This window comes from Pelmatolapia mariae, linkage group LG17 (assembly GCF_036321145.2).
Source record: "Pelmatolapia mariae isolate MD_Pm_ZW linkage group LG17, Pm_UMD_F_2, whole genome shotgun sequence".
NCBI lineage: Eukaryota > Metazoa > Chordata > Actinopteri > Cichliformes > Cichlidae > Pelmatolapia > Pelmatolapia mariae.
Window position 1 is genome coordinate 24,322,106 of NC_086242.1, and position 27,252 is coordinate 24,349,357.

A 27,252-nucleotide genomic window follows, 5' to 3' on the forward strand; every position below is an offset into this window, starting at 1 on the left:
TGGGTGGCCAGCATGCTCAGCGGCACTAAGACAGCTGAGTCACACATATATACAGAGCCGGAAAAATACTGACAAAAAAAGAGCTGCTACTGTTGAGAAATTCTACCGAGTCCACTGTTGTCCGAGAACCACCGGAAAGATGCTAACTATAACACTGAAGACACTCCAGCAGCAGACGTTCAGAATCGAAATAGACCCAGAACTGACGGTGAGTAGAAGTTAACGGGGCCGAAGTAAACATGGTCGGGCTCGGGGGGCTGGCTGAGGCATGCGGGAATTTTACCCGGTGTGGGGAAATTGCCATAGTAAAGGGTGTTTAAATTGAGATAAATCAGTTATTTTTTTTATTACAAAACCCCCCAAAATAAATAACATTACGTCGATGTGACAAAAATGCTTCCAGACAAGTTATCAGTTCTGCAGTATCGCAGAGTTCACATAAGGTACTATAGCGCAGGAAAGACAGGAATAGAGCACATTTTCCTTCAAAATAAAAGAATAAAACACTATCGAAAAGTAGGCTCCATCCCCACCACAACCATGCGGAAGAAGCTGCATGAATGGAAGATCTGCAGTTTACTCATGGATGGTGTTTGCGTATTCACTGGGTTACGTTGTGATGTTATGCAGTGAATAAGCAGCATGTGTGTAGGTTGAAATAACAGACCGGAAATATGTTTGTTTTGTTATTTCACTTGACACTGTTTCACTCGGACTTGTTTCAGTATATCACCATGAATGACGGTGCAGTATTTTAAGCCTGTTCGCAAATGTAACACTGGGATGGCTGATCGTTAAATCTGTTAGATTGAAAAAAAAAAAGTAAATTAAAAAAAAAGGTTTCCTCATCAAATAATAGTTCATCAAATTAAATTATGTTTATTAAACTAATAACGTTTTTAATAACGTTTTAAGTATTGTGTCATGTTAATGGCAGGGACTGTAACAATCATTGGCATTACACAGTGTTTGGTGTTTAGTTCTTTTCTACATGTCTTCTTATCAGTTGGTTATGCAAATATATACTGATGTAAAAGTATACCATGAGCTATATAATGAGCTTATAGCTTTTTATGTAACTGTTAAGTCATTTTAAAAATGTAAACTTGCTCAATTCATTACTATTTTTAAAATGGAAATTTCACCCAACACATTTATTTTCCCAAGTGGACCTTTTGTTATACTGGTGCGCTTGATTGCCATAAGGTTTGTCACGTGGAATGTGCATTGAGCTGGCTCCAGAGAAAAGAGGGTAAAGATATTTAACCAGCTGTGAACTTAAAACACCTTTGTTTCCTAATGTGTTCTCAGCCTGCTATAGCTCTAGGCAGAGGAATGTAGCGATTTTAACACATAAAAATATTAATTTCACAGTACTCACAGTTATAGATCCAGAGGGAAGAATTCTAATTATTAAATTATCCATACTTAACAAAAAGTTCTGTATTGTAAGTGTACATGGCTGCTCATTCTTCCACGTTTTTTTTTACAGCACTCTTCCTAGATTGCTTACTTGTTCTTGGGGGCGACCTCAACTTTGGACTAAATGAAGAAATGGACAGCTGAATTCAGCAGGAACTCAGCGCAATTGGCTGTCCACAAATATAGTTAAACAGTACATGATCAATTTCAGACTTTGCGATGCATGGCGTTCCCTCCACCCTAACCGTAAGAATTATACTTTATTCTCACATGTCCATCACTTCTACTCTCGTTTCTATTATTTCCTAGTCAGCAGCTCACTGTAAAGTGACATTTCAGACACTGAGATGCACTGAGATGCTCCTGTATCTTTAATTCTAATAAGTAAGAAAATCATTCCACCAAGTAAAAACTGGAGATTAAATACATCATTGCTTAAAGATGAAGATTTTATTAAATATTTAAAAAACATTGAGCTTTATATTTAGACTGTAATGACCTGCCTGACACATCAGCATCTGTTTTCTGGGAAGCAGGAAAAGCTGTGATGAGAGGTAAAATAATTTAATTCTCATCACATAAAAAGAAAAGAGAAAGCAAACATATTCAGGAATTAGAAGAAATAATCAAATCGTAGAAGTGTTCTCCCAGGAACAGGAAAATTCTGAAAAAAATACATAAACAAAACTAGAATTAAATGAAATTTTCAATAAAAAAAATTCAATTCTTACTACAAAGACTGCTTGCAAAAGTTTGAGCATGGTAACAATTCAGGTCGATTTCTGGCTAACCAGTTAAAACTAAATAAAGAAAAATGACTATAGGTGCCGTTAAAGACTTATCTGGGAACATATGAACAGTGTTGGGGAGTAACGGAATACATGTACCGCCGTTACGTATTTAAAATACAAAATATGAGTAACTGTATTCTGTTACAGTTACCGTTTAAAAATGTGGTATTCAGAATACAGTTACTTTGTTGAAATAAATGGATTACACGGCGGTACTTTCCTGTTTCATATTGTCGCGGGTCAGGACTGTTTGGGTTTTGTTTGTTCTGTTGTTGCAGGCAGCAGCGTTACGGTTGCCATGGTTACAGGGTGACGCTCTCTCTGCGACTGTTTGTTTCCTGGGTGAGAGAGGCCTTTTTGTTGTTGTTGTTGTGCTACGCTAATGGGCAGAATGCTACAGACATAGCCCTAAAGAATGTAGCCTCATGGGCAGTGTAGTCCGTGCTGCAGGGAGAGTGGACTGCCATACCCGTTATGTGTCTGTGAGCGCCAGAAGGGAGAAAAAGGAGAGTGGAAAAGTACGAGTTGTCATCGAGCAGAAACGGGAGCTGGAAGCATGTAAATATAATAACCACTGCAGCCAAGAAGAGTGCCTGACAGCCCAGTTGTAAGTAAGCTATTAAGACTCGACTGTACACTGCGTTCCTGTTTTCCTCCGAAACAATAAGTTCCGTTGGAGCAGCCTTTCAACGCCTCTCTTTGTCTCTCGCAAGCAAAGTTGACCCAGACAACACGGAACCCGAGGTATTAGCCAGAGGTCCCTTTACTATGGTTCGGAGCCGCAGACCTTCAGTAATAGTAATAAATCACATTCATGTAGTTGGAAAACGCATGATAATATATTAAGTAATCCAAAGTATTCAGAATACGTTACTCTCATTGAGTAACGTAACGGAATACGTTACAGAATACATTTTGGGGCATGTATTCTGTAATCTGTAATGGAATACATTTTAAAAGTAACCTTCCCAACACTGTATATGACCCTGAAAGAATAAACAACACTTTCAGGAAATTTTACAAAACTTCATATTACCAACAGATGAACCCATCAAAAAATGAAATCGATCCATTTCTTGACAACATAATCTTTCTGAAATGATCAGACAGTCAAGCAATAGCACTGGCTTCACCGCTGACATCAGGTGAACTCCAGAAAGCCCTGAAAAGTGTGCCCAATAGTAAGGCTCCAGGTCCAGATGGATTTCAAGTAGAGAATTCTGGCACCAGTATTCCACAGAATGTTGCGGGAAATCAAGGAAAATGGCAGACTACCACCAAATATGAATTCTCCCAACATTAGTCTCCTACTAAAACCAGGCTATAGTGATCGAGAGTATAAAATGCAAGAACGTAGAACATAAAATCAGTCTTTATGCAGATGATGTGTTACTTTTGTGGCACTACAGAGATAAATACAGTTCACATGGCTCTCACCACCCTATGCATCGCCAAGAAGACTCTCCTTATGAACTGGAGGGTTTTGGGGGTTCTCCGCCACCGGGCTGGGGTTTTGGCTGGGCCTGGGGGGCTTGGGTCCTGGTTGGTGTGTTGCCAGGGTGGTGGGTGATTGCAGGCACGGTAACACATACATATAGGGCCTTGGGGGAATCACACTGAATGGCGTCACCCCCTGTTCCGATTTGAGTGAGCAGAACAGGGGGTGAGCCCACTACCATGGTCTGGTTGCCATCCTGCAGAGGAGGGGCAGAGGGGGTGTTTTGATGTAGGCTGCTGTGACCATGCTGTCTGTCCTGACAGGCTGTGCGGTGGAACTGTGGGAGCTGGGGTTGGTTTGCACGTTCTCTAAAGTGAAAAATAACAAATAACTAGTTTACAGTAAACTGTCAGTTATATATATTTCACCTCTGTAATATAATTGAGCTATTTGTATATTTTGAAAATTTTGTATGTATTGTATTATTTAATATAGTTCAGTCTGTTACTGTTATTGTCTTGGAGCAACTTAACCACTAAATTTTATTAGGGATTAATAAAGTATTCTGATACTGAAACTTGTGTTGAAAGTGTGGACTTCAAACTATGTACCAGTTTTAACATTGTGTTGATAGGCTACGTAAAACCAGAGTTATGATAAGAAATATACGTCATGTTTTTTTCTGAACACTATCATCACATCTAGTGCGGGAAGAAACGGTAAAAATGGCAACAGTAGTGATGTCAGGCCTGCAGGTTATCCCTGTGATTTGTCTGCTGTCTTGTGGTGAACAGAAACTATTTTTGGAGCGGCACAAAGAATTTGTGTGGCATCTTATTGTGACACCTAATTGTTTTGTAATTTTAATTTTAGTAGTAGTTTTAAATGGTTGTACAAAGAAACCCCCCGAGGCATTAGCTTTTTAAATTTACAATTTATATTTGCATTTAAATATTAAACATTGTTTGTGGTTTTTACAGTAAAAAATATAACTTTTTCTAACTTCGATTTTATGATTTTTGTGTAATTTTAGATCAATTGTGTTAACACGGTATCTTAATATAAAAGAATAACTCTAAATGCAGACATGTGAGGTTGTGCTGAAAAGAATGATATCAAACAAGGCAAGTTTTAAAGGTGAAATACAAAGGCAAAATCAAAAGTAGCGAAAAACGGCCAATTAAACCCTGGACCCGGAGGGTTAATTAGCCAACAGCTGCCAGGTGTGCCTCATCAGGAGGGTCGAGGGGCGCGGGGAAGGAGATGCTTTCTGGAACAAGCCATTGGAAGACAAAACACACATACAGACAGAGAGGGAGAGAGCAGGCTAGTACAGGAGGACCCAGGGGATCATAGTTTAACATGCAAAGAGGTGCAGCTGTTAAAAAGAATTTACAGACTAATAAAAGGCATAAATTAATTCATATCAACTTACAACAATATTCTAATTAGAAATCCTCATGAGAACCAGGAGATATAATACAGCAACACTTTGTGTCTCCGGTTAAAGTAAGAAAATCTCCCAAAAAGTCAAAGTAATTGTATTTAACATCACTGTACTTGTGATTATTTATTACAGTTGTATAAAGCGCTTTGAGTGCTCAGAAGAGTAGAAAAGCGCTATATAAGAACCAGTCCATTATTTATTTTTCAATTTGGAAAATGTTTTCTTTAAAAACTCTGATTTTAATATGGCATGTAAAAACAATGAACAGCTTTGTTTTTTGTGACAGATGTATGCAGTTAAACTGTCAAAACATATTAGGCAGTGTTGTGGCAAAATGGCATAACTGGAATTATAAAAGCAACAATCAAACTCTTAAGTGTGGTTTCATTATAAATAGTTACATTTTCAGTTATCTTGATAATCACAAATAATCACTTTGACGTGAGACAGTGAGTGCAGACAAATGGATCTGTCAGACAAAGGATAGTAAGAAAAGTTCATTCCACCTAATATTTCTTGATATGTTTGACAGGTGAAAGCCCTGAAGGAGAAAATAGAAGAGCACAGAGGTAAAGATGCATTTCCTTCAGTGGGACAGAAACTCATCTATGCAGGTAAGCTTGAAGGTTAAGAGAAAATAATAGCTGTGTTTTAATCAGACGTTGTTTCTCGTGTCATTACCTCAAAAAAATAAATAGTAATAATAATTTACCCAGTATAATTAATTTGGGAAATGCAGACTGCAAACAGTAATTAAATTGAATAGAACAGCTGTGGTAGAGGTGGATAAGCTGCAAAAAATGTGGCATTTAAGCGGTTTTCCACTTCACGACCTCTCCCGCTGTGATCTGATCTTAAAATATTGTCTGAGGGACAAGTGACAATACCTAAGTAAAATATGTGCCTAAGTTTTAGTAGAGACCGCCACAGCAAGCAGTCGAGATATAATTGAAATGAAGACTGCCATCTTTATACATTTCAGAAGAAAGCCTTATATGTTTGTTGCAGTATATATTAAAACTACAAAAATTGTTGTCTTCTCTTGTACACTACTCGAATGTCACTATGTTCAACTTCCTGACTGAAGGATTTTAATATAACTCAGTGGGCTGAGCAGGTTTTCCATATGCTGTAAGACTAAAGCAGAGGTCCAGGCTTCAATCTGCTATTGCTTCTATTTGTTCTCTAACCCCAGCTTTCCTGTCTTCTCTCCACTGTCCGAACACAATAAAGGGTAAAAGCCACAAAAAATACATTGGAAAAAAAACAGAAAGTAAAACTGCTTTAACACACTAAACTGTTTATTATTGGAAAATTTAACTTAAAGTATTAAATCTAAAAGTACTTTCTCTGCAGAAAAAATTTCTCATTGCTATATGGAATAATACATGTTCTGAACAGATTAAACGTATTCATCCATCCATCCATCCGTCCTCTTCTGCTTATCTATTCAGGGTCGCGGGGGTGCTGGAGCTTATCCCAGCTACCATAGGGCAAGAGGCAGGGTACACTCTGGACGGTCTGCTGCAGGGCCAACACAGAGAGACAGACAACCACTTGCACTGACATTTGCACCTATTTAAAATGACCAGCTAACCTAACCCCACTTAGTGCATGTCTTTGGACTGTGAGAGGAGGACCCAGGGAGAAAACACGGGGGAGCACCCCACACAGAAAGGCATCGGACACATGGTAGATTTGAACCCACAAACTTCTTGGTGTGAGGCGACAGTGCTAACCACCACACAAGATGCTGCCCCAGATTAAATATTAGAAAAATTTAAATGTCACAACTGGAATTAAAGGTGAGCATAAGTCTCATAAGTTTGAGTTTGAATACTACCATAATGCTGTTGAATTGGGGTCATCATAACAGCTTTGACTGGCAGCTGCAGTCACGGAGAAACTTGCACATTTCTGTTTGGGAATGGAGGATCAGGACCCTGAGAGGAGGTCCAGCGTTTACTTTCCAAAACCACAATGGACTGTTTCAAACTGACAGCGTGAGGTGTTCTGCAGTAAACTGGATTAACCGACAGAAGGACCCGAGGCCCTGGCGTACTTTTTCGGTAAGTTAAATGTGTGTTTGTCAGCTATTTAGCAACTATGTCCTTGGCTAGCTAGCTACGATGAGCAGTCGGCTGTCAGGGAAAGCGGTGTTCATCAGTTAATCTGTGCACATGAATGAACTGACTAAAGAAACTGAGAGCCGACACTTTGAGCTTGAATGTTCATTAAAGTCAGTGCTGTAGTTCAGACATTTGCTCAGCTGCTCTGACTGTACTGAACTAAAGGATGTTCAGACCTGCAGCTGAAGTTGAGGCGCTGAAACCAGTTACATGAGAAACAGAGAAAAGTCACCGGCCTGTTCAGTCACTAACTAATGTGTGTTAAGATTGGAAAAACAACAGGCTGGACTGTCCTTCAGCTCTGTGTAGAGCTGATTATTAAACATGTGCAAACAGCAGCATGTTTTCTCTCTCTAGCCACATCTGTAAGGACAGTAACACGGAATTTACAAAAACCTTGCAGTTCAATAACTCGTCATTAGCACAATTTTAACTGTAGGCGAATTGCAGAGGACTGAAAATGTTCTCACAGTTACAGCTTACAATACTCAGGCAGCAGCTCAAACACTGGTGATGATACGTCCATATGTTTGTCTGTTTTCCTGCAGCTGACCACGATGCACCAGGACTGGAAAGCTGCTCCATCATCTCATGTTTGGAAATCACAATTTAAAAACCACCAACAACTCAAAGGTAAACATTAAACTGTAAGCTTTTTTTGTAAATAAAAAGCTAATGTCAGCAGAACTGTAGAACTGAAATAATGTAAGTGTAGAACTGCAGATCCTGAAGTGTGTGAGGACAGGAAAGGATCAGATTTATTTCAGATTTGAGGGATGAACATTTTACGGTTTGTGTTGATTCTGTTCTCTTTGTGATTACAGGAGCTGCCCTCAGATTTGACCTCAGCACCACCCAGTGACAGCAGACAGATCATCCTATGATTCACGCTTTGGAGTAACTCCAACATTAACTGATGAAAAAAGTGCAAAGGCTAAAGCACCATATTGTGTGCTTTCAGTGAAAGCTGCAGCTGTTTTATTGATAAAGTTAAAGAAAAAAAGTGGTTAATCGTCCATGCTATATATCAGCTTAAACAGTACCTCAATTTGGTGTTTCAGAAAGCTGCTGCTCTCAAACCTTCACAACATTTGTTTAAAAGACTGACTGTAGTCAGCTGCATGAAGAGGACATGAGATTCTCTCTGACAGCATTAAATACAACCTGATGAAGGTCAAAGGTCGTCACTTGTATGTTAAACTAAAAGGTTAATCTGCAGTTCTTTCACACTGTGTGTGTTATTTGTAATTGAGTCATTCATACTAGAATAATCAGAGAGGATCATATATATTTTAAATATATAACTAGCTACAGGACTGAATATAACCTGATCATGTGAGTCCAGAGCCTCTTTATATGAGGATGATGTGCAGTACTTCTGACATCACACAAAGCAAATGTTGCTGTCACACTGTTCATTAAGTGCTGGGTTTGTACATTTTCTGGGATGGGCTTAAGGTGGAGGTCTGAAGATTTCCCTCTGAGGGCGCTGCTGGTAAACAGTGTGAGTCCTGCTTGATCCCTGCGATGAGCTTCAGTCTTCCCGATGTTCCTGAAATGACGTCTTTCTCAGTAGTTAAACAGAACATCTGTCAAAGGACAGCTGTGGTCCTGCTGGTCACTGGTTTTCCCCCAGGGTGAATGTATCTGTTGATGATTCTAATAAATAAATAGAAAAATGACACCGCCTTCTGCTGCTGTGCTTTTAAATCTAACATTTCATTTAAAGTTTCCATGTTACCATGTATGAGAGTGCTCTGTGAGTGTAATTGATCTAAAACTGTTTAAAACGTCATTTTTATATTATCTTTGGTCTTATGTAAAATCTCAGGGCAACAGTTAATTTCCAGATAATTATGGTATGAACAGTAACTCTGGGCCTCTGTGGAGTGTGCAGTAGTAACAGGTGTGTAGCATTGCTAACTAGATAGCAACATGCCTCTAACACAGTGCGTATGCTAACGGCTAGTCTAGCAAATGAATTAACAGGAGCTAAAGAGTGATGTTAAATGTTGTAGAACAATAAGATGTTGCGATGTGTTTTTGTAATTATAACAACGTGGTTGTTAGCATAGGCAGGTTTAGACCCTTTTTCATCAGAGCACCCCTAATAACGGCCATATAAACAGTAGTAATAATAGCACATTTTCATGTTATTTTCTGACATTGTCTTCAAATGTTATATTTTCCTAACTTTTCTATTGATGACAGTACAGGATAGAATGAAAGCAGGTTTTATGTCCAGTGTTGTTGATGTCATGGTGCTACAGCCTGCTCATACAGAGGCGTTGCTGCTTCTGCAGCCTGGTTTGTCATCTATAGCCTGATAAGCCTTCCATTGCTGCCACAGAAAGAAGATAAAGAAGTAATTAATTCTTTGAGCTGATCTCTTGCAATGCAGTATTACACATTATATTCCTGTAAATAATTAAATGTGTTACTTCTATAATATTCACAAGTTTTTTTTTCTTCTTTTATCTTTATTCCAAGGTAAAGTATTTGTTGTGTGCCAAGTAAGTGGGTTACAGCAACACCTGGGTATGTAGAGGTGCATATATCCAAAACTACACAGTTGTTTTGTATGATACAGCACAATTCCTCAGCATCATTTGAAATGTTTTTCTCCAAATGAAGAAAAGTCATTACCAAAAAAGAGAAACCGGTGCAAGATAGCACAGTGGAAAAAATATTATTTATTAATAAAAATGAGCAAAGTCACAGTCACCCTAGTATTAATAAGCACATTCATGTCCTATAATTTGACAACACTGCAGCAGTTTTAACATAAACATCTCATGCCCTATTGGATTTTAATCAAACATAAACGTGAAATCACACTGACAAAATTTTTGACATTGATAGACTTCTATTAGCGTTACCCAAACATTAATCCAAAACTAATTAGATGAATGAATGAACCACAAAAAACAGATTTGATTATTTTTATTTCTGTTCTTAGTACTAATTATTCTCATGCCAACACTGTTGTAAGACAGCCAAAAGGCTGTCACAAATAGTTGACATTTGGGGTGGAGGTGCCACGTTGTCCATCTTTTTTACAGTCATCGATCTTGCCTGTTTCATGAAACCAGTCATCTCCATCATCAAAGGTTTCCTTCTTAACATGTTAAAGGAGTTATTAAAAGTTTCTTCAAACTACACATTTGAGAGTTATCAGTTAGAGAAAACCTATGATGATAATAAATAAAAGCCACACATTTTGATTAGTTTAGTTATTTCCGATCAGTTTCATGATCACATAGCAAACTGCACATACTGATTATTCTTAAAGTGAGTTCAGTATCATATATTTGTCTGAGCTTATTAGGTGCTGATATGGGCCAAAAGACTCTGAATGTAAAAGTAGAATTTTTATTGTGACTCCCAGAGAAATTAAAGTAATTCACTTGGATTCACTCAAAAAAGAAGAAGAAAATATTACTCTCTGGCTCTCTTCTACAGCCTGTCTTTGTCCTGTCAGACACTACGCTAGCACACTGGGTCCAGACTCCTCCCGGTGCGTGACAGTTTGTGGCCTCATATTATGAGAGGATGCAGTTCCAGGAGGTTGCAGCACCAGGTTGCACCTCAGACTGTCCATGAGCTCAGTGATGCCCTGGTCCTGATCTGGGAATAAATCCTCTTAAGACACCACCCATCGTTTCACTAGGAGAGTGCCCCTACCTTGTCAGGCAAGCGGGTGGGGGACATACAAACTATGGAGTACTACTTTGAATTACTGCAGTGAAATTTCTGCAAAATGGACTAGCCTGCCACCTTTTTTTTTCTGGGAGTTTCAAGGTGTTTTAGAATTCACCCATTAGTAGGATGATAATTCTCATTTGTACCATTCAATGTGGTGTCCTTTCTTTCCTAAAACATGACCTAGTCAATATCAGTCTAGATATCCAGCTAGATTGCTTTTTAAGGCATAGCTCAGAGATCTCTGTCTGACTGGGCTCGGGAGGGTCCTTAAACATTTGGTCACAGGTTATTTCAGATGTGAAAACAATTATTAGCTTATTACTGATGCAGTTACATGATAAGGGCTTTAAGCAGCTTGTTAAAAAGCTTGACCCAAGATATGACATTCCAGAAAAACATATTGGTAGCGCTTTCTATTACAGCCTTGTAATAGTTTAGTAGGATAACACGGAGGAACAGAACATAATAATGTGGTAAGTTCTAAGTTATTACCATTCAATTACCAAAGTAATAACCACTTAATACTAAAGTAATATTGTGGTAGCAACAGTGGTTACAGTTGAGTAATATTACACTGAAATTTATGTAAATGGATAATAATGGCCCAAAACTGGGGGTAATAATGTGGAAACACAGCTCTGTAAGAAAGTGGCAATAGTAGGGTAACAAGTCAGAAACAAGCATTAATAATGTGTTATTACCACTCAATTACCTTTGGTAGTTTAAAGGTGTGTTATTATTGACCGGAAACAACTGTGGTAGTTTTTATGTAATAAGCAGAAACCAGAGCCAAATAAGCAAAATGCAAGGAAAGCAGGAAACAGAGTTTTGAAATGCAAAAGTGCCTAATAACTTATTCATAACCATGTTAATAACATTTTAAAAGAAACTTAAGTGTATCTTGCAGTTTTAAAAAGGGAAGCCATTGTAGAAGTGCATAAAACTTTTTGTTTCGTAAAACGTTTCGTAAATTATATAAGAAGGATGATGCCACTTGCAGTTGCTTGCCTTGGAGATTGATGGATCACACTATGAGTGTGTGATGTCTCTGAAATAGCAACAGTGAAAATGCTCAGCTCAAAGCTTTTTGATGGGACTTCCTAAACCAGTGATTGATTTCACATTGGCTACGTTTATATTTTCTATACATCCTATATGTAAAGGTTACAGCCTATAAATCTGTTTCATAGTCAGTGTTCAATAATTCTGTCATATCTTTTGTCACTTGCTGTTTCTGTGTGAATGTCACAGGCAAAATCTTAAACGATGATATCCCACTGAAAGAGTACAAAATCGATGAGAAGAACTTTGTGGTGGTCATGGTTACCAAGGTTAGTGTCTCTGCGCATTGGTTTCTTCTTTAGACAGTCATGTTATACACACAACTTTGTTGCTGTGAGCTTGCTTGTTTTTTATTTACTCAGTTTTACTATAGCTTATGAACGCTGCCAGGGTGACTATATTGGTTCTGTGCACTTCCTCCATAAAAACGATATCAATACACTATTATACACTAAGCATCAATTCTTAACACTATCACAGTTATTTATTGCAATCCTTGTCCAGTTAAAGTTGTGCACAACAAAGTTCTCCTGAAGACTTTTAAACTAGTGTGCTTAACTCTTTGCCTGCCATGTATTACCAATACTGCTATCATATCCCTGTATTTCGGCACTAAGCCTCTGTTAGAACCCTAAAAGTTAATTTTTCCTGAATCTATTTAATTGGTATACATTTTTTCACACCTTTGGTTCTTCTAGTGAAGTTTTAATATCTGCAAAAATTTCTAATAACATATTTTTCATATCCTTGAATATCTCTGAAAACTAGTTTTATATGCCCCACTTTCTATTTTACAGACTTTTTGCTCACAAGCTGTTCTGTCTTACCTGCGAAGCATTACAAAAAAGTTATTAGTTCTTTTGCATGTCATTGAGTGAAGTAAGTATTTGATCCCCGAGCAAAACATGACCAACTTGGCGAGCACAGTGGTGACAGTTGTTATATGTGGAATTTTGTCCCACTCCTCTTCACAGAAACTCTCTAAATCATGTAGATTCCTTGCCTGCTGCTTGCCTCAACACAAAGCTTTCAGCTCCCTCCACAGATCTTCTAGGACTGAGGTCTGGAGGCTGGCTAGCCAATCCCTCATCTTAATGTGCTTCTTTTTTAGGCACTCATTTGTTGCCTTGGTGGTATGGTTTGGGTCATTGCCATGCTATAATACTAAGTCAACACTCATCATCAGTGTTCTGGTAGAGGGGGGTTCTCATCCAAGAGTTTACAATACATACCTTTGTGCTTGGCTGTGGGCTGATTTTCTTTGGGTCATACACTAGCACCTCTCTTTCTCCACAGTGGGTCAAGTTGATGCTAAAGAGATCAATTTCTGTTCCATCTGACCACAGCACTTTCTCCCAAGCCTACAGTCTTCTCTGTGACGTCCTTTAAGAGGTCATTGGTCTTATCCATGGTGTGGAGAGGTTATAATGGAAAGAAGTTATTCTGTGGACAGGTGTGCTTTATATACTTAATGAGTTGAGTGCAGGAGTATCTGTAGTTGATTAAATTGACTGATTGGTTGTGACCAATCCGTGGGAGCCAGAATTCTGGCTCGGTTGTAGGAGATCAAAGATTTATTTCCCTCAATGACATGCACAACAATTTATAACTTTGACGTAATATGTTTTTTAATGTATATTTAATATCCTGTCTCTCACAATTAAAATAAATTGGCACAAAAATTAATTTCTTTGTAAGAGAGCAAACTTACAAATATATTAGAATTCAATGAGTCACTTTCTCTCAGAGTCATATTTCTGAAAGTGTAATAATGTTCTATAGTTTAATCTTCTCCATAGTAGTCACATTTACTTATTATAAATAAAGGGAAGTTCTGCCCTTTGAAGTATATGGGTTTTCTATGGGAAAGCCCACTCTACGTTGCCTAGAGAAAACCATGATGGGCATGGACTAATCCACACTTGTCCACTGTGGGCTCACATGGAAATGTTTCTTGGGGTAGTTTAACAGGGTTGCATCCTAACTGATTCTGTTTTAGTTACATTTTTCACCATGTCTTGTGTTTTTTTGGGGGAGGTTTTGTATGCCATCAGTGTTGTACACTGGCTGTTTGCCTGAAAAAAAAAAAACCAATGAAGTGCTTCTGTGTGTTTGTTTGACTATCTTAGCAACACCACTAATAATCAGCTCTCAAATGTCATTTTAGCCCAAACCAACCTCTCCTGCTGAAGCAGCCACTCACTCAGTTCCCACGCCAGCTGCAACTCCAGTGCCACCCTCAGCTGCAGCCCCAGCACCAGCCTCTGGCCCAAAACAGGTGCCCTCCACACCAACACACACAGTGTCTGCTGCTGTACCCGCCTCACAGTCAGTGCCTCCCTCGGAAGCCCCGCCCTCTGTTCAAGAAAACACCACTGTGGCTTCTGTTGGCGCAACAGCAAAACCCACCTTGGACTCACACTCAGAATCAGCTCTGGCCTCTGGATCCACAGCCACTGTTGCCTCTTCCACAGCTCCTGAAGCTGTACAGGAGGCCCCTGAGTTAGTCCCTACAGATAGCCCCACCCCTGCTGCCCAGTCAGAAGAAGAGCTGAGGGAAGACCCAGAGAATGAACCATCTGGCACAGCACCAGTCCTGTCCTCTGCTTCAAGGTTGGATAATAGTTTTATGTAAACTGTGGCAGTTTGTTTGATCAAGAAATATCATAAGAAGTTGTAAAATGGGTAGGTAAGCTCATATTATTCTAGTTTAGATGGTTATATATTGAAGAAGCTCTAATTACTTTCTGCATGTCTTGTCACCTTCAAAGAATCAAGGTCATTTTGTGCCTTGTGTGAGAGCATGGATAATTACAACTTTAGATGTAATGCGTAGGTGGCCCAGTACTTTTCTTCGTATAGTGAAGCTGAGTAGTAGTTGCAGTGACACAGGTTGGCAGTTTTTTCTTCAAGCGTAAGTGTGCTGCTGTAGGTTGATCATAAAACAACACAACCTTGATGAACACGGTGAATATTGATTCATTTTCATTGTTTAATCAGTGTTTCATTCATTCTGGCCATGTTAGTGCTGTGGCTGTAGTGAGGAACTGAACATGATGTATGTTATTTCCTTTTTTTAGTTTTAGTATATTACTGGCACTCAGTTCAGTTTTATTTATATTGTGGCAGTTCACAAAAACAGTCATCTTATGCAGGAAGAGAACCTCAATAGTGGATATAAGCATTTAAGTTATAGCATAGTGCCTCAATATAGAGCAAGGAACACTTCTTATCTTGATTTCTATTTTTATCTGGTTCTTAGCCTAAATCCTGGTTCTTTAGAATGAACATTTCTATCATGTTTTTATTGTTTGTTCATCTCTCTCAGCCTCGCTGATGAACTGGGTCTTCTTGAAGAAGCAGCATCAATACTGGGTAATTATCAGTGATTATTCTTTTCTTTGTCATAAATAGTAAAATACTAATGTACTAATTATATGGTGCTTTTTGTTTTAATCATTAGAGTGCGACTGATACAGTAAACATTTTCTATATTACAGCATGGAGATAGTAAGGAAATTAGAACAGTAGTTTCTATTGAATAAATTCAGCATTTAAACAGATACAGAAATGGAGTTCAGTTTTAGCCAGTAGTTGACAGCATTTTTTTCCCCAAGCTTGAGTGGAAATGTATCTTGCCCACTGCAATACTTTGGCAAGATACGAACGAGCCACCAACCTCCTGATTAGTAGACAACCTGCTCCTGAGCCAAAGCCCCTATGATGATGTACAGTACTGTGCAAAAGTCAGGTGCTACATCTCATTTATTCCTGTTTTGCTTCCAATGAGTGAGACTGTTTTTCTTTAGACATTGGCTACTTTCTTACTCAGTTTAAGTCCAGATCTTTTTGTTTGTCTCTTAACTCTGACCTATGGGTCATAACTCAACTGATGATCCACAGTTGTGTCAAGACATAACACACAACAAAAAACAAATCTTAAATTATATATTTAGGCGCTTTGTTACTTGCAGCCTCTCAAAACCCCCCACAAAATTTGTTCCCATTTTTTTTAGCTGAATGTATGAAAAAAATCCAAAGATGGCAAAACTATAACCATATGCAAGTATTTTTGCACGAATAAGGTGTTTTCTTAGTCAAAAATGTTTCATATCTCACTGGAAAGTGGAGAACAAAAGAAGAAGTTGCAGTCCTAAAAACCTTCTACAGCAAATGAACAGTATCTGAAAGTTTGTATCATCTAGCTGACCTGACATCATGGAGATGTTCTTTCAGTTGATCTGTCCACTGTTTGCTGTTTTATCAGAAATGATCACAACAGGTGGAAAGATGTAATGCTTCTTTTTTCTCTTTTTAAAAAAATATGTTCTTCAAAGTGTTTTCTGTCTTTAATAGTAAACCAAAGAACAAAGACTAACAGTCACTAATCACAAAAAGCAAAACGATAGGACATCACTCCCAGGCTTGTAATTTCTTTCTCATTCATCCATTTGTGTGTCTTTTTTTATGTTGGGTTATCAGCATCCTCTTCAGCCAATATCTTTGATAAGGTCCATAAATGGTACTCATACATAAACTATTTTAAAATTATTTAGTAAAATCTTGTTTTTTTGTTTTTGTTTTTTGTCGACACATATTTCTATACTAGTATTTTACTGATTAACATATAGATACAGTGGCTTGCAAAAGTATTCGGCCCCCTTGAACTTTTCCACATTTTGTCACATTACAGCGACAAACATGAATCAATTTTATTGGAATTCCACGTGAAAGACCAATACAAAGTGGTGTAGACGTGAGAAGTGGAACGAAAATCATACATGATTCTAAACATTTTTTACAAATAAATAACTGCAAAGTGGGGTGTGCGTAATTATTCAGCCCCCTGAGTCAATACTTTGTAGAACTACCTTTTGCTGCAATTACAGCTGCCAGTCTTTCAGGGTATGTCTCTACCAGCTTTGCACATCTAGAGACTGAAATTCTTGCCCATTCTTCTTTGCAAAACAGCTCCAGCTCAGTCAGATTAGATGGACAGTGTTTGTGAACAGCAGTTTTCAGATCTTGCCACAGATTCTGGATTGGATTTAGATCTGGACTTTGACTGGGCCATTCTAACACATGGATATGTTTTGTTTTAAACCATTCCTTTGTTGCCCTGGCTTTATGTTTAGGGTCGTTGTCCTGCTGGAAGGTGAACCTCCGCCCCAGTCTCAAGTCTTTTGCAGACTCCAAGAGGTTTTCTTCCAAGATTGCCCTGTATTTGGCTCCATCCATCTTCCCATCAACTCTGACCAGCTTCCCTGTCCCTGCTGAAGAGAAGCACCCCCAGAGCATGATGCTGCCACCACCATATTTGACAGTGGGGATGGTGTGTTCAGAGTGATGTGCAGTGTTAGTTTTCCGCCACACATAGCGTTTTGCTTTTTGTCCAAAAAGTTCCATTTTGGTCTCATCTGACCAGAGCACCTTCTTCCACATGTTTGCTGTGTCCCCCACATGGCTTATGGCAAACTGCAAATGGGACTTCTTATGGTTTTCTGTTAACAATGGCTTTCTTCTTGCCACTCTTCCATAAAGGCCAACTTTGTGCAGTGCACGACTAATAGTTGTCCTATGGACAGATTCCCCCACCTGAGCTGTAGATCTCTGCAGCTCGTCCAGAGTCACCATGGGCCTCTTGGCTGCATTTCTGATCAGCGCTCTCCTTGTTCGGCCTGTGGGTTTAGGTGGACGGCCTTGTCTTGGTAGGTTTACAGTTGCGCCATACTCCTTCCATTTCTGAATGATCGCTTGAACAGTGCTCCGTGGGATGTTCAAGGCTTGGGAAATCTTTTTGTAGCCTAAGCCTACTTTAAATTTCTCAATAACTTTATCCCTGGCCTGTCTGGTGTGTTTTTTGGACTTCATGGTGTTGTTGCCCCCAATATTCTCTTAGACAACCTCTGAGGCCGTCACAGGACAGTTGTGAAGCTGTTTCGCAAAGAAGAATGGGCAAGAATTTCAGTCTCTGGTAGAGACATACCCTAAAAGACTGGCAGCTGTAATTGCAGCAAAAGGTGGTTCTACAAAGTATTGACTCAGGGGGCTGAATAATTACGCACACCCCACTTTTCAGTTATTTATTTGTAAAAAATGTTTGGAATCATGTATGATTTTCGTTCCACTTCTCACGTGTACACCACTTTGTATTGGTCTTTCACGTGGAATTCCAATAAAATTGATTCATGTTTGTGGCTGCAATGTGACAAAATGTGGAAAAGTTCAAGGGGGCCGGATACTTTTGCAAGCCACTGTATAATAAGATGCATTCTGGGAGAAACAGCCATCCCGCCCTGACTGATCTTACCCAACAGAGATGTATGCATATTAGCCAAGTTTTGAATGGCTGATTGAATAGCCTGAATAACAGTGGGGATTTTGGTTTGCATATATTTTTTAATAAACCTGGTTAACTGATGTCACACTTGATGACATACATTTGCTGTGCTGGTAGTGGCATGACCTCTGACACAGTCCAATTAATCATGCAACCAGAAATTTCAGAGAATGAATCAAATGGAAAATGAACTGGTTCACACAAGCACGTTTTCCTGTGTAAGTGCTTTCTATCTAACATTCACACACATTCATACTCTGATGCATCGGAGACCAGCTTAGGGTTTTCCCAAAGGACGTTTGGCACGCAGACCAGAGCAGCTAGAGATCAAACCACCAACTTTACATACATAGTGGATGACATGCTGCATATCCTGAGCTACCCCGGAATCAGTAATAAACAAGATCTCAGAAGCTGCTGTGTGGGGATTACTGAAGCTAGAAGAATGTTGTCAGCATACTGAAATAGGGCAAATATTAGTGGTGACGGTAGTAAACCTTCCCTGGTACCACAGCTAAGATTAAATTGGAATGACATTATTCAATTAGAAAAAAAATCAGCGCTGATGGTTCTGTGTACTTTGCATAAAAAGCAGGCAAAACTCCAGTTCTTCGTTCTGGTCAAAGTGGGATCAGTATTATTTCTGAGTTTTCAGATAATATGCAATAATCTGTACAACCAAACCAACCACTGAATGAAAATGGTTCGTAATTTCCACAATATTGGGAGGTTTTTCCACTTGAAAAGATGGCTGCAAGAGAGGGTAACATAGCTTTTGTTCAATGTGTTGACCATTTTCCTACAACTTTTGTTGCCCACCATGTTTAATGAATATGACTTTTTGTGACTGCCTTGGTGATTTCAGTGCATATTTGTGGATATTGTGACGTATTGTACAGGTTCACTTTAATAGATGCTGTTAGATGAGCCATGTTAACAACCCCTGCACTGTTTTTCTTGGCCATCATACAATAATTACACTGTCTGTGTTTTCATTGGTTAGAATAAGTTAAATGTGTTCTGCAGTGATTTAAACAACACTGGGGTATTGGAGCTTTTATTTTTAGTATTGCTTGATCAAGTTTGTTCTACTGTGAGAAACCAAAATATTGAAGTCGTGATTAAAATTCAAAGACTTGTGCAGCCCTAATCTGGGTTTTTGAGATTAGTAGATCATTGCTTTCCACTTTATTTTGCATTTTAAATTACATCCCAACTTTTGTATATTTGAGGTTGTATCTCTTTGAGGTTGCAGAGAGACAAGAGGAGGCACAAAAAGGCAGCGTGGACGCACAAGTTTGTGAAGATGATAACTGGAGAAATAGGCAAATTAAAATATGTAAATTTATACCATAGGTTCAAGTACTAGAAATCTTGGACAAGTTTGAATTTCAAGGCCAGAGGTTAGGTTTTCTGAATATCTTGCAAATGCGATAACCCAAGAAGGAAGTCACCTAGGACTGTTTTCATTTATTAATTATTAATTTACAGATTTACAGACTTTCAAGTATCACTATTCTGTATTTAGTTATATTGATATAACTACTGTGCCAAATAACACAAAAACAACCTGCGCACTTCATCTAGGTTCAGGTCAACTTTCCTGCCCCTAAAAACCTCTCTTTTTGTTACCACAGTGACTGGACCAGCATATGAAAACCTGGTGTCAGAGATTATGTCGATAGGATATGAGCGGGAGCAAGTTGTTGCTGCACTAAGAGCCAGTTACAACAACCCAGACAGAGCAGTGGAGTACTTGCTCATGGTGAGAGTTTAACCAGCTTCATAATCATGCTGCTGCTGCATTGTAAACTATACAGTAACTGTTCATGTGTTGCAGGGTATTCCAGCAAGGGCTAGTGATCTGCACAATCCACAGCCAAGTAGACATAGTACTCCAGCCAACCCCTCTACACCTTCTACAGAAGAACCACCACAGCAGCCTCCAGCACCCCCCAGTAGTAAGAGCCCAATTTATTTATTTATTTTTTACTTCTCATTAACTTTCTGTTTTAAACAAGACAGCTTGTTTCCTCCGCATGAACTTCCTGGGCACACGGAAATTATGCCAAGATGACAACTGGAATAGCTGTGGTCTAAAGCTACACAACGTCCACAAAAATTCTGCACACCATCAACGTTTTATCACTAGTGGAACTTCAACATCACCAGAGGAAGAATTTGGAAGTATTTCTTTTTAGATTATTTCACTTTTTTACTATTTCCACTTCGTGCTGTGTACCAGTACCATTCCCACAGTTTGGTAAGACCACCACCGTGCTTGACAGTCGGTACAGTGTTCTTAGGTGTGAAAGTCTCACTTTTACTCCTCCAACTCCTCTTGTCATTGTGTGCAAATAATTTTTTCTCATCTGACTATAAAACTTTTCTCCAGATGGGATTTCGCTTGTCCAAATTTGTCCTTTATACAAATCGTCTTTGAATGGCAGAGATGCAGAAATGTCTGCATGTACCACAGAGCCATATCTCAGTGTTTTGAGTGTCTAAAGAAGTCTCACAGGTCTGAATATACACTTGAAGCCATTTATAATTCTTCTTGTTTGATTTTTAACTGGACTTTTAACAGTTTAATAAAATTGGATCTTTAACTGTATTTCCATAAGTTTTACAGTTTTTCCTATTGATAAAAATCTCCCTTATGACCATTCATACTACACAAAGGAATCAAGAAATAAACAATTATATGACAGAAAACTTTCTGTTTTTCACTTTCTACTACAGAAATTTCTGTTTTTTATGACTACAGTTAAACCCCACACCAAAACACTGGACAGTCTGGCCAATGAGCTACCAGAACTTTTTCTGTAAGTTTACACATTTATTTCTTACAATTTAAGTCAAAAGAGTCATGCTGACAGATTTCTTTCTTTTCACAGCGACTTTTTCTTTATCATGTAGAAAAACACCAAGTTTTGCCTCCAGTGGATGATGAGAGTCAAACCTTAAATACTGATCTGTATACGTTGGTTTACGGTACACATCAACGTTTAAATGTCCCCCATTACAGATGGAAATCTCACAGCTAGCCTGTCATATCCTCCGTGGTGAATTTGATGTGTTCGCACGTGATTATTGAATTGTGGTACGTCCTGAGATTTGATTTTCATCCAGGTGTCATCCACATAATCAATGACGTGGATGTGTTCCAGGGTAGGATAACAGAACCCTCTTTTCCCCTTCTTCCATGTACAAGTTGGGGACAATGGGTGAAACTGGGGAAGCCAAGGCACACACATGTTTCTGCCTGTAGTACTGACCCTTGTATGTGAAATAGGTGGAATTAAGACTCAGATCCAAGACCAAACAGACTTGGTTGGTGCTGAGAGTGGTCCTGTTGCTCAGGTTGGTGTCATCCTGTTATCTCTTGCAAACTACCGCCACTGCTTCAGTGACTGGAACACAAGTGAAGAGAGATGTAACATCGTACAACACTATTATTTTATCTGCCTCCATAATGACGTCTCTCACCTTCTTAACAAAATTCAAGGTGTTCTGGATGTGGTGTTCAGAGCTGCCTACCAACAGGTTAAGGATCGAAACCAGAAACTTTGAGTTGTTATAGGTGACTGAGTTGACCATACAGACAATTGATCTTAAAGGTACACCCTGTTTATGTATCTTATGTAAACCATACAAACTTGGTGAAGCATCCCCTGGGTATCCGGTCTTTAAGTCTGTTGTCATTAGCCGCTCCTGGGTCCAAACTCCGCTTCAGGTCCCAAAGTCAAACGAACACTGCGGCATCACTGAGAGTTACAAACTGTTTAAGATAAGATAAGATAACCTTTATTAGTCCCACACGTGGGAAATTTGTTTTGTCACAGCAGGAAGTGGACAGTGCAAAAGTTATGAAGCAAAAATTAGAATAAAATAAAATAAGAATAAATACAGTACACAACTGTACAGAATAGAATAAAATAAAATAAAATAAAATACTATATACAGTAGAATAAAATAGAATAAAATATACAATAAGATAAAAATAGAATACAAATGCTATATACAACTGAGTAAAAATACAACGATGCCAGAAAAATTCTTTCATCTTTAATAAAATGATCAGTGTGGCTGCTCTACCAGGTGAAACAATTAAGTTTGACATCCAGACATCCACGAAAACAGAATTTATGAAGTTAGCAAGGAGTTAGCTGGCTAGTTTCCATCTAAAGATGATATATCATGTTCTGATTGAGGGATTTCTGAAAAATTAAAACGTACAGCTCTGCTATCACTTTTGACATAAAGGAAGACAGAAAACTAAACAGTCGTGACGTTCGTAGGGTTATTGAATTTGGGCTAGCTGGTATATAATAATGTGCTACATTGTGGCTAGCTACACAGCTATGGTTGTCTTGTTCTAACTGCTTCAGACAATCTTATCAACCTCTTCCTAACCACTTCCTGGGTCTCGTTTCAGGGCCTCATAAGTATTTTTGTCACTGAGCAGTAACAAAATTTTCTCATGATAGTCTTTCTGGTTTAGCAAAACCGTGCACCAAGACAGAACTATGAAGCCACTCTCAGAACAGACTTCACTGTTTGGTTTTACTGTCTTTACATTGTATCCTATAAAATGTAATCTCTTCTTGAATACCAACAGTTAACATTTTGTCCCCTCCTGAGCAGGGCCTGTGTCCAGCAGCCAGCCTGTCACTGCTGGAGGAGGGTCTGGCTCCATAGGGAACCCTCTGGAGTTCCTGAGGAACCAGCCTCAGTTCCAGCAGATGAGACAGATCATCCAGCAGAACCCAGCCCTCCTGCCAGCCCTGCTGCAACAGCTCGGGAGAGACAACCCACAGCTGCTGCAGGTACCACACCACAAAACTCACCGTTCTCTAGTGGCGTTCTGTCAGGGTCTGCTAATATAATTTCTGTTTGACTGTTTAAGGTATCTCAAAGAACTGTTCCTAATAGTAAGAACAATAAAGAAATAAATCTGTAAATGTATTTTTCAGGAAACATTTCTCTGACATGTTTATGCAACGTAAAATCCCCCCAAGTGACTATACTAACTTGTTTACCATGTCCACTGTAGTTTGCCTAAACTGGGTGGTTGATATACAGTTCAACTGTGTAACTTGCAGCAAATCACAGAGCACCAGGAGCGTTTTGTACAGATGCTGAATGAGCCACAAGCTGGAGATACAGGAGGAGAAGATGCTGATGCCCATGGGTCACCACACACTAACTACATCCAGGTCACCCCACAGGAGAAAGAGGCAATTGAGAGGGTGAGTTTGCCAGTCACATTGACACAGTCAGTTCCACCAAATTTCCACAATTTGTGCAGAATTACACAAGCCTAGGAACAAATATTTTTCTCTTTTAAACATATGAAAGGAAATTCGTCTGAACACAACCTGCTACTGAATTTCCATGACTTTTGTTGAAACATCAGTGATGGAAAATTATGTTGCTGGATCCTTGATGTTTTGCTGTTAGCATTAATGAAACAAATTCTTAAATATGCACATTGGAAAAAATACAAATTTGAAGGGCAGTATTCTGCAATATTCTTGATAATTCTGTGGCAGCTGGTTAGAGAGTCAAGCAGTTATGTATACTTAATAGTTTTTCTTCATGTAATTTTTCAAACAACAAATGAATGCATAAATGCAGGAACACAAGCATGAATGTTTTATAGTAGGTGTGTTTTTACATTTAATAGTCTTGTTGAATTGTTCATAAGGTGAAAGGAGGACTGAAAATGTAAATGACATTGTTTTCCAGTTAAAAGCACTGGGATTCCCTGAAGGTTTAGTCATCCAGGCGTACTTTGCTTGTGAGAAGAATGAGAATCTAGCTGCTAACTTCCTGCTACAGCAAACATGGGACGATGAGTAAGCCCACATCACTGGGCTCATCACTGCTCGACAGAGGGCTGCAGAGTGGATGACACCACTGCAAGTCTACTAGGGAGAAACAAGGGCAGGAGAGGAAGGGGATATTTCTTTTCACACCATGGGACTGTGGCCATTAAATGACGATGATGATGATGATGATGACAATGATGACATGGTGTTCAAAGTTAGTTGCGCTGCCTACTCTTCATTCAGCTATGATGATCATCATAGGTGCTACCACTGAGCGTTGCCTCACTGCTACTACATCATTACTGCTGATGCTTGTATTGAGTGACCACACTGACAGAAGTCCCACCAGTAAATTTGCAAACAGCCTACATCACAGGCCAGCAGGATTTAAGTTAAAGGATTTCCTCTGCAGTGAGCTCACAGGCTGCCTGTTGAACATGTTAAACTACTGTACATGTGTAAAGCAAGGTAATATATAATAAATGAGAAAAAATGCATTTTCAACATGCGAACCTACATGTTGGAGTTCCCTGAACATTTGACTAAAACTGTTGACCTCACTGCTTGGAAGCTACTATTGATTTAGATCAAAGCTCATTTTGGATCCTGTCACTTCCGCTGCTTCTTTTGTCCATGCAAAAAGTCTTTGCAAATTCTTTCAAATTCTTCTATTGGTGTCTGACCATGTAGATGTGTAAAAGGTGACTGAATTTCACAGCTGGATAGTTGAAATGTTGACACCTATTCAACCGTTCCCCAAAAAGGAGAAATGATAAAATGTTTTTAATTGAGATCATTTACATTTTAATTAAATGTAGAAATGTTAGTGTCCTCTATCTTTTACAAGTCGAGACTATCTCAAAGTTTTGTCTTTTTGATGACTGACTTACTCAGTCTGTTGCATTGAAAATGCACATCTGATAATGTCACAAAGAGTTCCTGCAATTAGGGTTAAAGAAACTCATTTTCCACAAGACACCTGTTAAGTCAGAATGAATCACTCACACAAGTGCAGTTAAACTGTTGTTGCCTTGTTAAGGAAAGCTCTGGGGACAGTTGATAATAATGATAATAAGGCAAATAAAGAAACAGTGATGTAATTCGTCGTCTGCTGTTGCTGCTTCTCCTCTTCCTTCTCCACCAAGCATTTGAGGTTTTAGTAGCTCCTCCCTGAGTCTGCTCTTGTGCCCTGCATTTTGACTTAAAGGTGTTTTTTTCAGTTTGTTGTGATGGTGTGATTGAGTCACTGCAGTTTGATACTTTATTTTAGTGTCATTACATTATTAGTACAAACTGCATCTATTAGTTACATTTTTTCTTGATGGTTTGGATAAGTACTATTTTACTTTATGTATTATTAGGGGCAAGGGTTAATTTACAAATTTCAGTCAATAAAATAAACTTAAGGATGATTCATAGAGCAGACAAATCCTGAAAGTACAGAAATATACACGATACTTTCCCCAGCTGACCCAAGGGAGACTCCTATTTTTTATTTACTCTCAATGATTGCTGTTTTAATTTGACATTCTCACATTGGAGAAATGATAAGAAACTGTAGGCATTCATTGGTCTAATATAATAGAGCAGTTAACTTCACTACCCACTTAACTACATTTGTTGTCATTCACCAAGACAACAAGAAAGCCTTTTTAGGTTTATACTGTGTTAAGTTTACAGGGAAAACTATGTTTATGTGCTTTTTCAGCATAGAATAAACTTCTAGGAGGTTTTAACTAGTTTTTTTTTTTTACCAGTTTTGTTAGATTGGACCTTACATTACTATTCATGTAGCCATAAAGGAAAAAAATATGAAAATGTGAAACTTTCTGTCAACAAATAATCCATGAATTTCTTTTAAACAATCATTTTCTGTTCAGTGTTCTCATATCACATCCTCTATGCATCTTGAAACTGGAAAAGGGTTAGGCTGCTGTTCCTCCATGCCTTACGGTCAAAGACTTCACCACATTTTATTTTACAAAAAGTGTTCATTTAAAAGTGGACTAAAAGAAATTGGAATGTTAAGTCGTTTTTCAGCATCCAGTGTGCTTGTGTTTAGACACACAATTGTTCTGTAGTGTTGTTAATGGGATAAACTATGTGAGCGAGAAATTGTATTTTGCTGTGACAAATGCTCCTTAGCTTGTTCCTTGCAAAAGAGTTTTATTTATGGCATGCCTTTGGATTAAGGATTGATAAAATTGCCATTGTGGCATCTCTCTGGTGTTAATTTGTCTGTTATTTTCTTTTTTGGGTCTATAAGAATTACTACCAACCTTAAATGTGCGAGTTGAGAAGTAGTTGTGATGGGTTTTTTTTGTTTTGTTTATGCATTGTGTATATTAAATGGCTTTTAAAAAATGAATAGTGATGTTTTGTCATCAGTGTTATTTTTGTGTGTACTATATTACTGCAAGCAGGCATTGCATATTTTCTGTGTCACTCCTCTGGGTTTTTTGATCTGCTGATTAATCTATCAAGGGATAGCTCAGAAGGTAGAGTGGTCGCCCCATGATCGGAAGGTCGGGGCTTCAAATCCACTGAGGTACCCCATGAGCAAGGTACTGTCCCTACACACTGCTCCCCAGTGCGCCTGCTTAGTGGCTGCCCACTGCTTCACTAAGTGAATGGGTCAAATGCAGAGGAGTAATTTCAATAAAATATACATTATTATTATTAATAACATATTTCTACGTAAGAGAGTCCTGCTGATACATGTTCCTCTTGCCACAGGTGAGGTAGGCTTTTCTGCTGTGCCTTCAATCAAGACAAAATACAGATCAAAGCTGGACTGCGGGAACCTTAAACTGGCATTCTCCTTAACTGCCAGTAGGGGGTAACTCTTGTGACAACGACGTAGATTTCCGTAGATCGATGTAGCTCAGAAATCAGGCTGCAAACCCCTCTGATCCATACGACGCTAACTTCACGTACACGTCCTGAAATGTAACACGTCGATCCATGAGGCCCTCAACTATTGTGATTAGTATTGGCATCAGTATGAAAAGTCACAAATATTCTTGAAGTGCTTAAACTGCCACAATGGACGTGAGGGAATCTACAAAGAAGTAGAAAAACTAG

The 27,252-nt window shown here is 38.7% G+C and overlaps 1 protein-coding gene across 6 annotated transcripts; it reads left to right on the plus strand.

The window, feature by feature from the left end:
- The first annotated feature begins 5 nt into the window (after positions 1–5).
- Positions 6–26,536, plus strand: rad23ab (RAD23 homolog A, nucleotide excision repair protein b). Of its 6 annotated transcripts, XM_063500335.1 has the most exons (11): positions 6–208; positions 5,631–5,712; positions 12,184–12,263; positions 14,162–14,607; positions 15,323–15,369; positions 19,972–20,099; positions 20,175–20,295; positions 20,408–20,521; positions 21,102–21,159; positions 22,982–23,163; positions 23,440–23,581. In XM_063500335.1, exons 1-11 carry the CDS (start codon positions 140–142, stop codon positions 23,481–23,483), a joined length of 1,371 nt encoding a protein of 456 aa, XP_063356405.1. In that variant the 5' UTR covers positions 6–139; the 3' UTR covers positions 23,484–23,581. The 6 variants fall into 6 exon arrangements, with proteins under 6 accessions (XP_063356405.1, XP_063356403.1, XP_063356406.1 ...); XM_063500333.1 differs by lacking the exons at positions 20,408–20,521; positions 21,102–21,159 and adding an exon at positions 24,086–26,536 and having other exon boundaries at positions 23,440–23,586; XM_063500336.1 differs by lacking the exon at positions 20,408–20,521.
- The last annotated feature ends 716 nt before the right edge of the window (positions 26,537–27,252 follow it).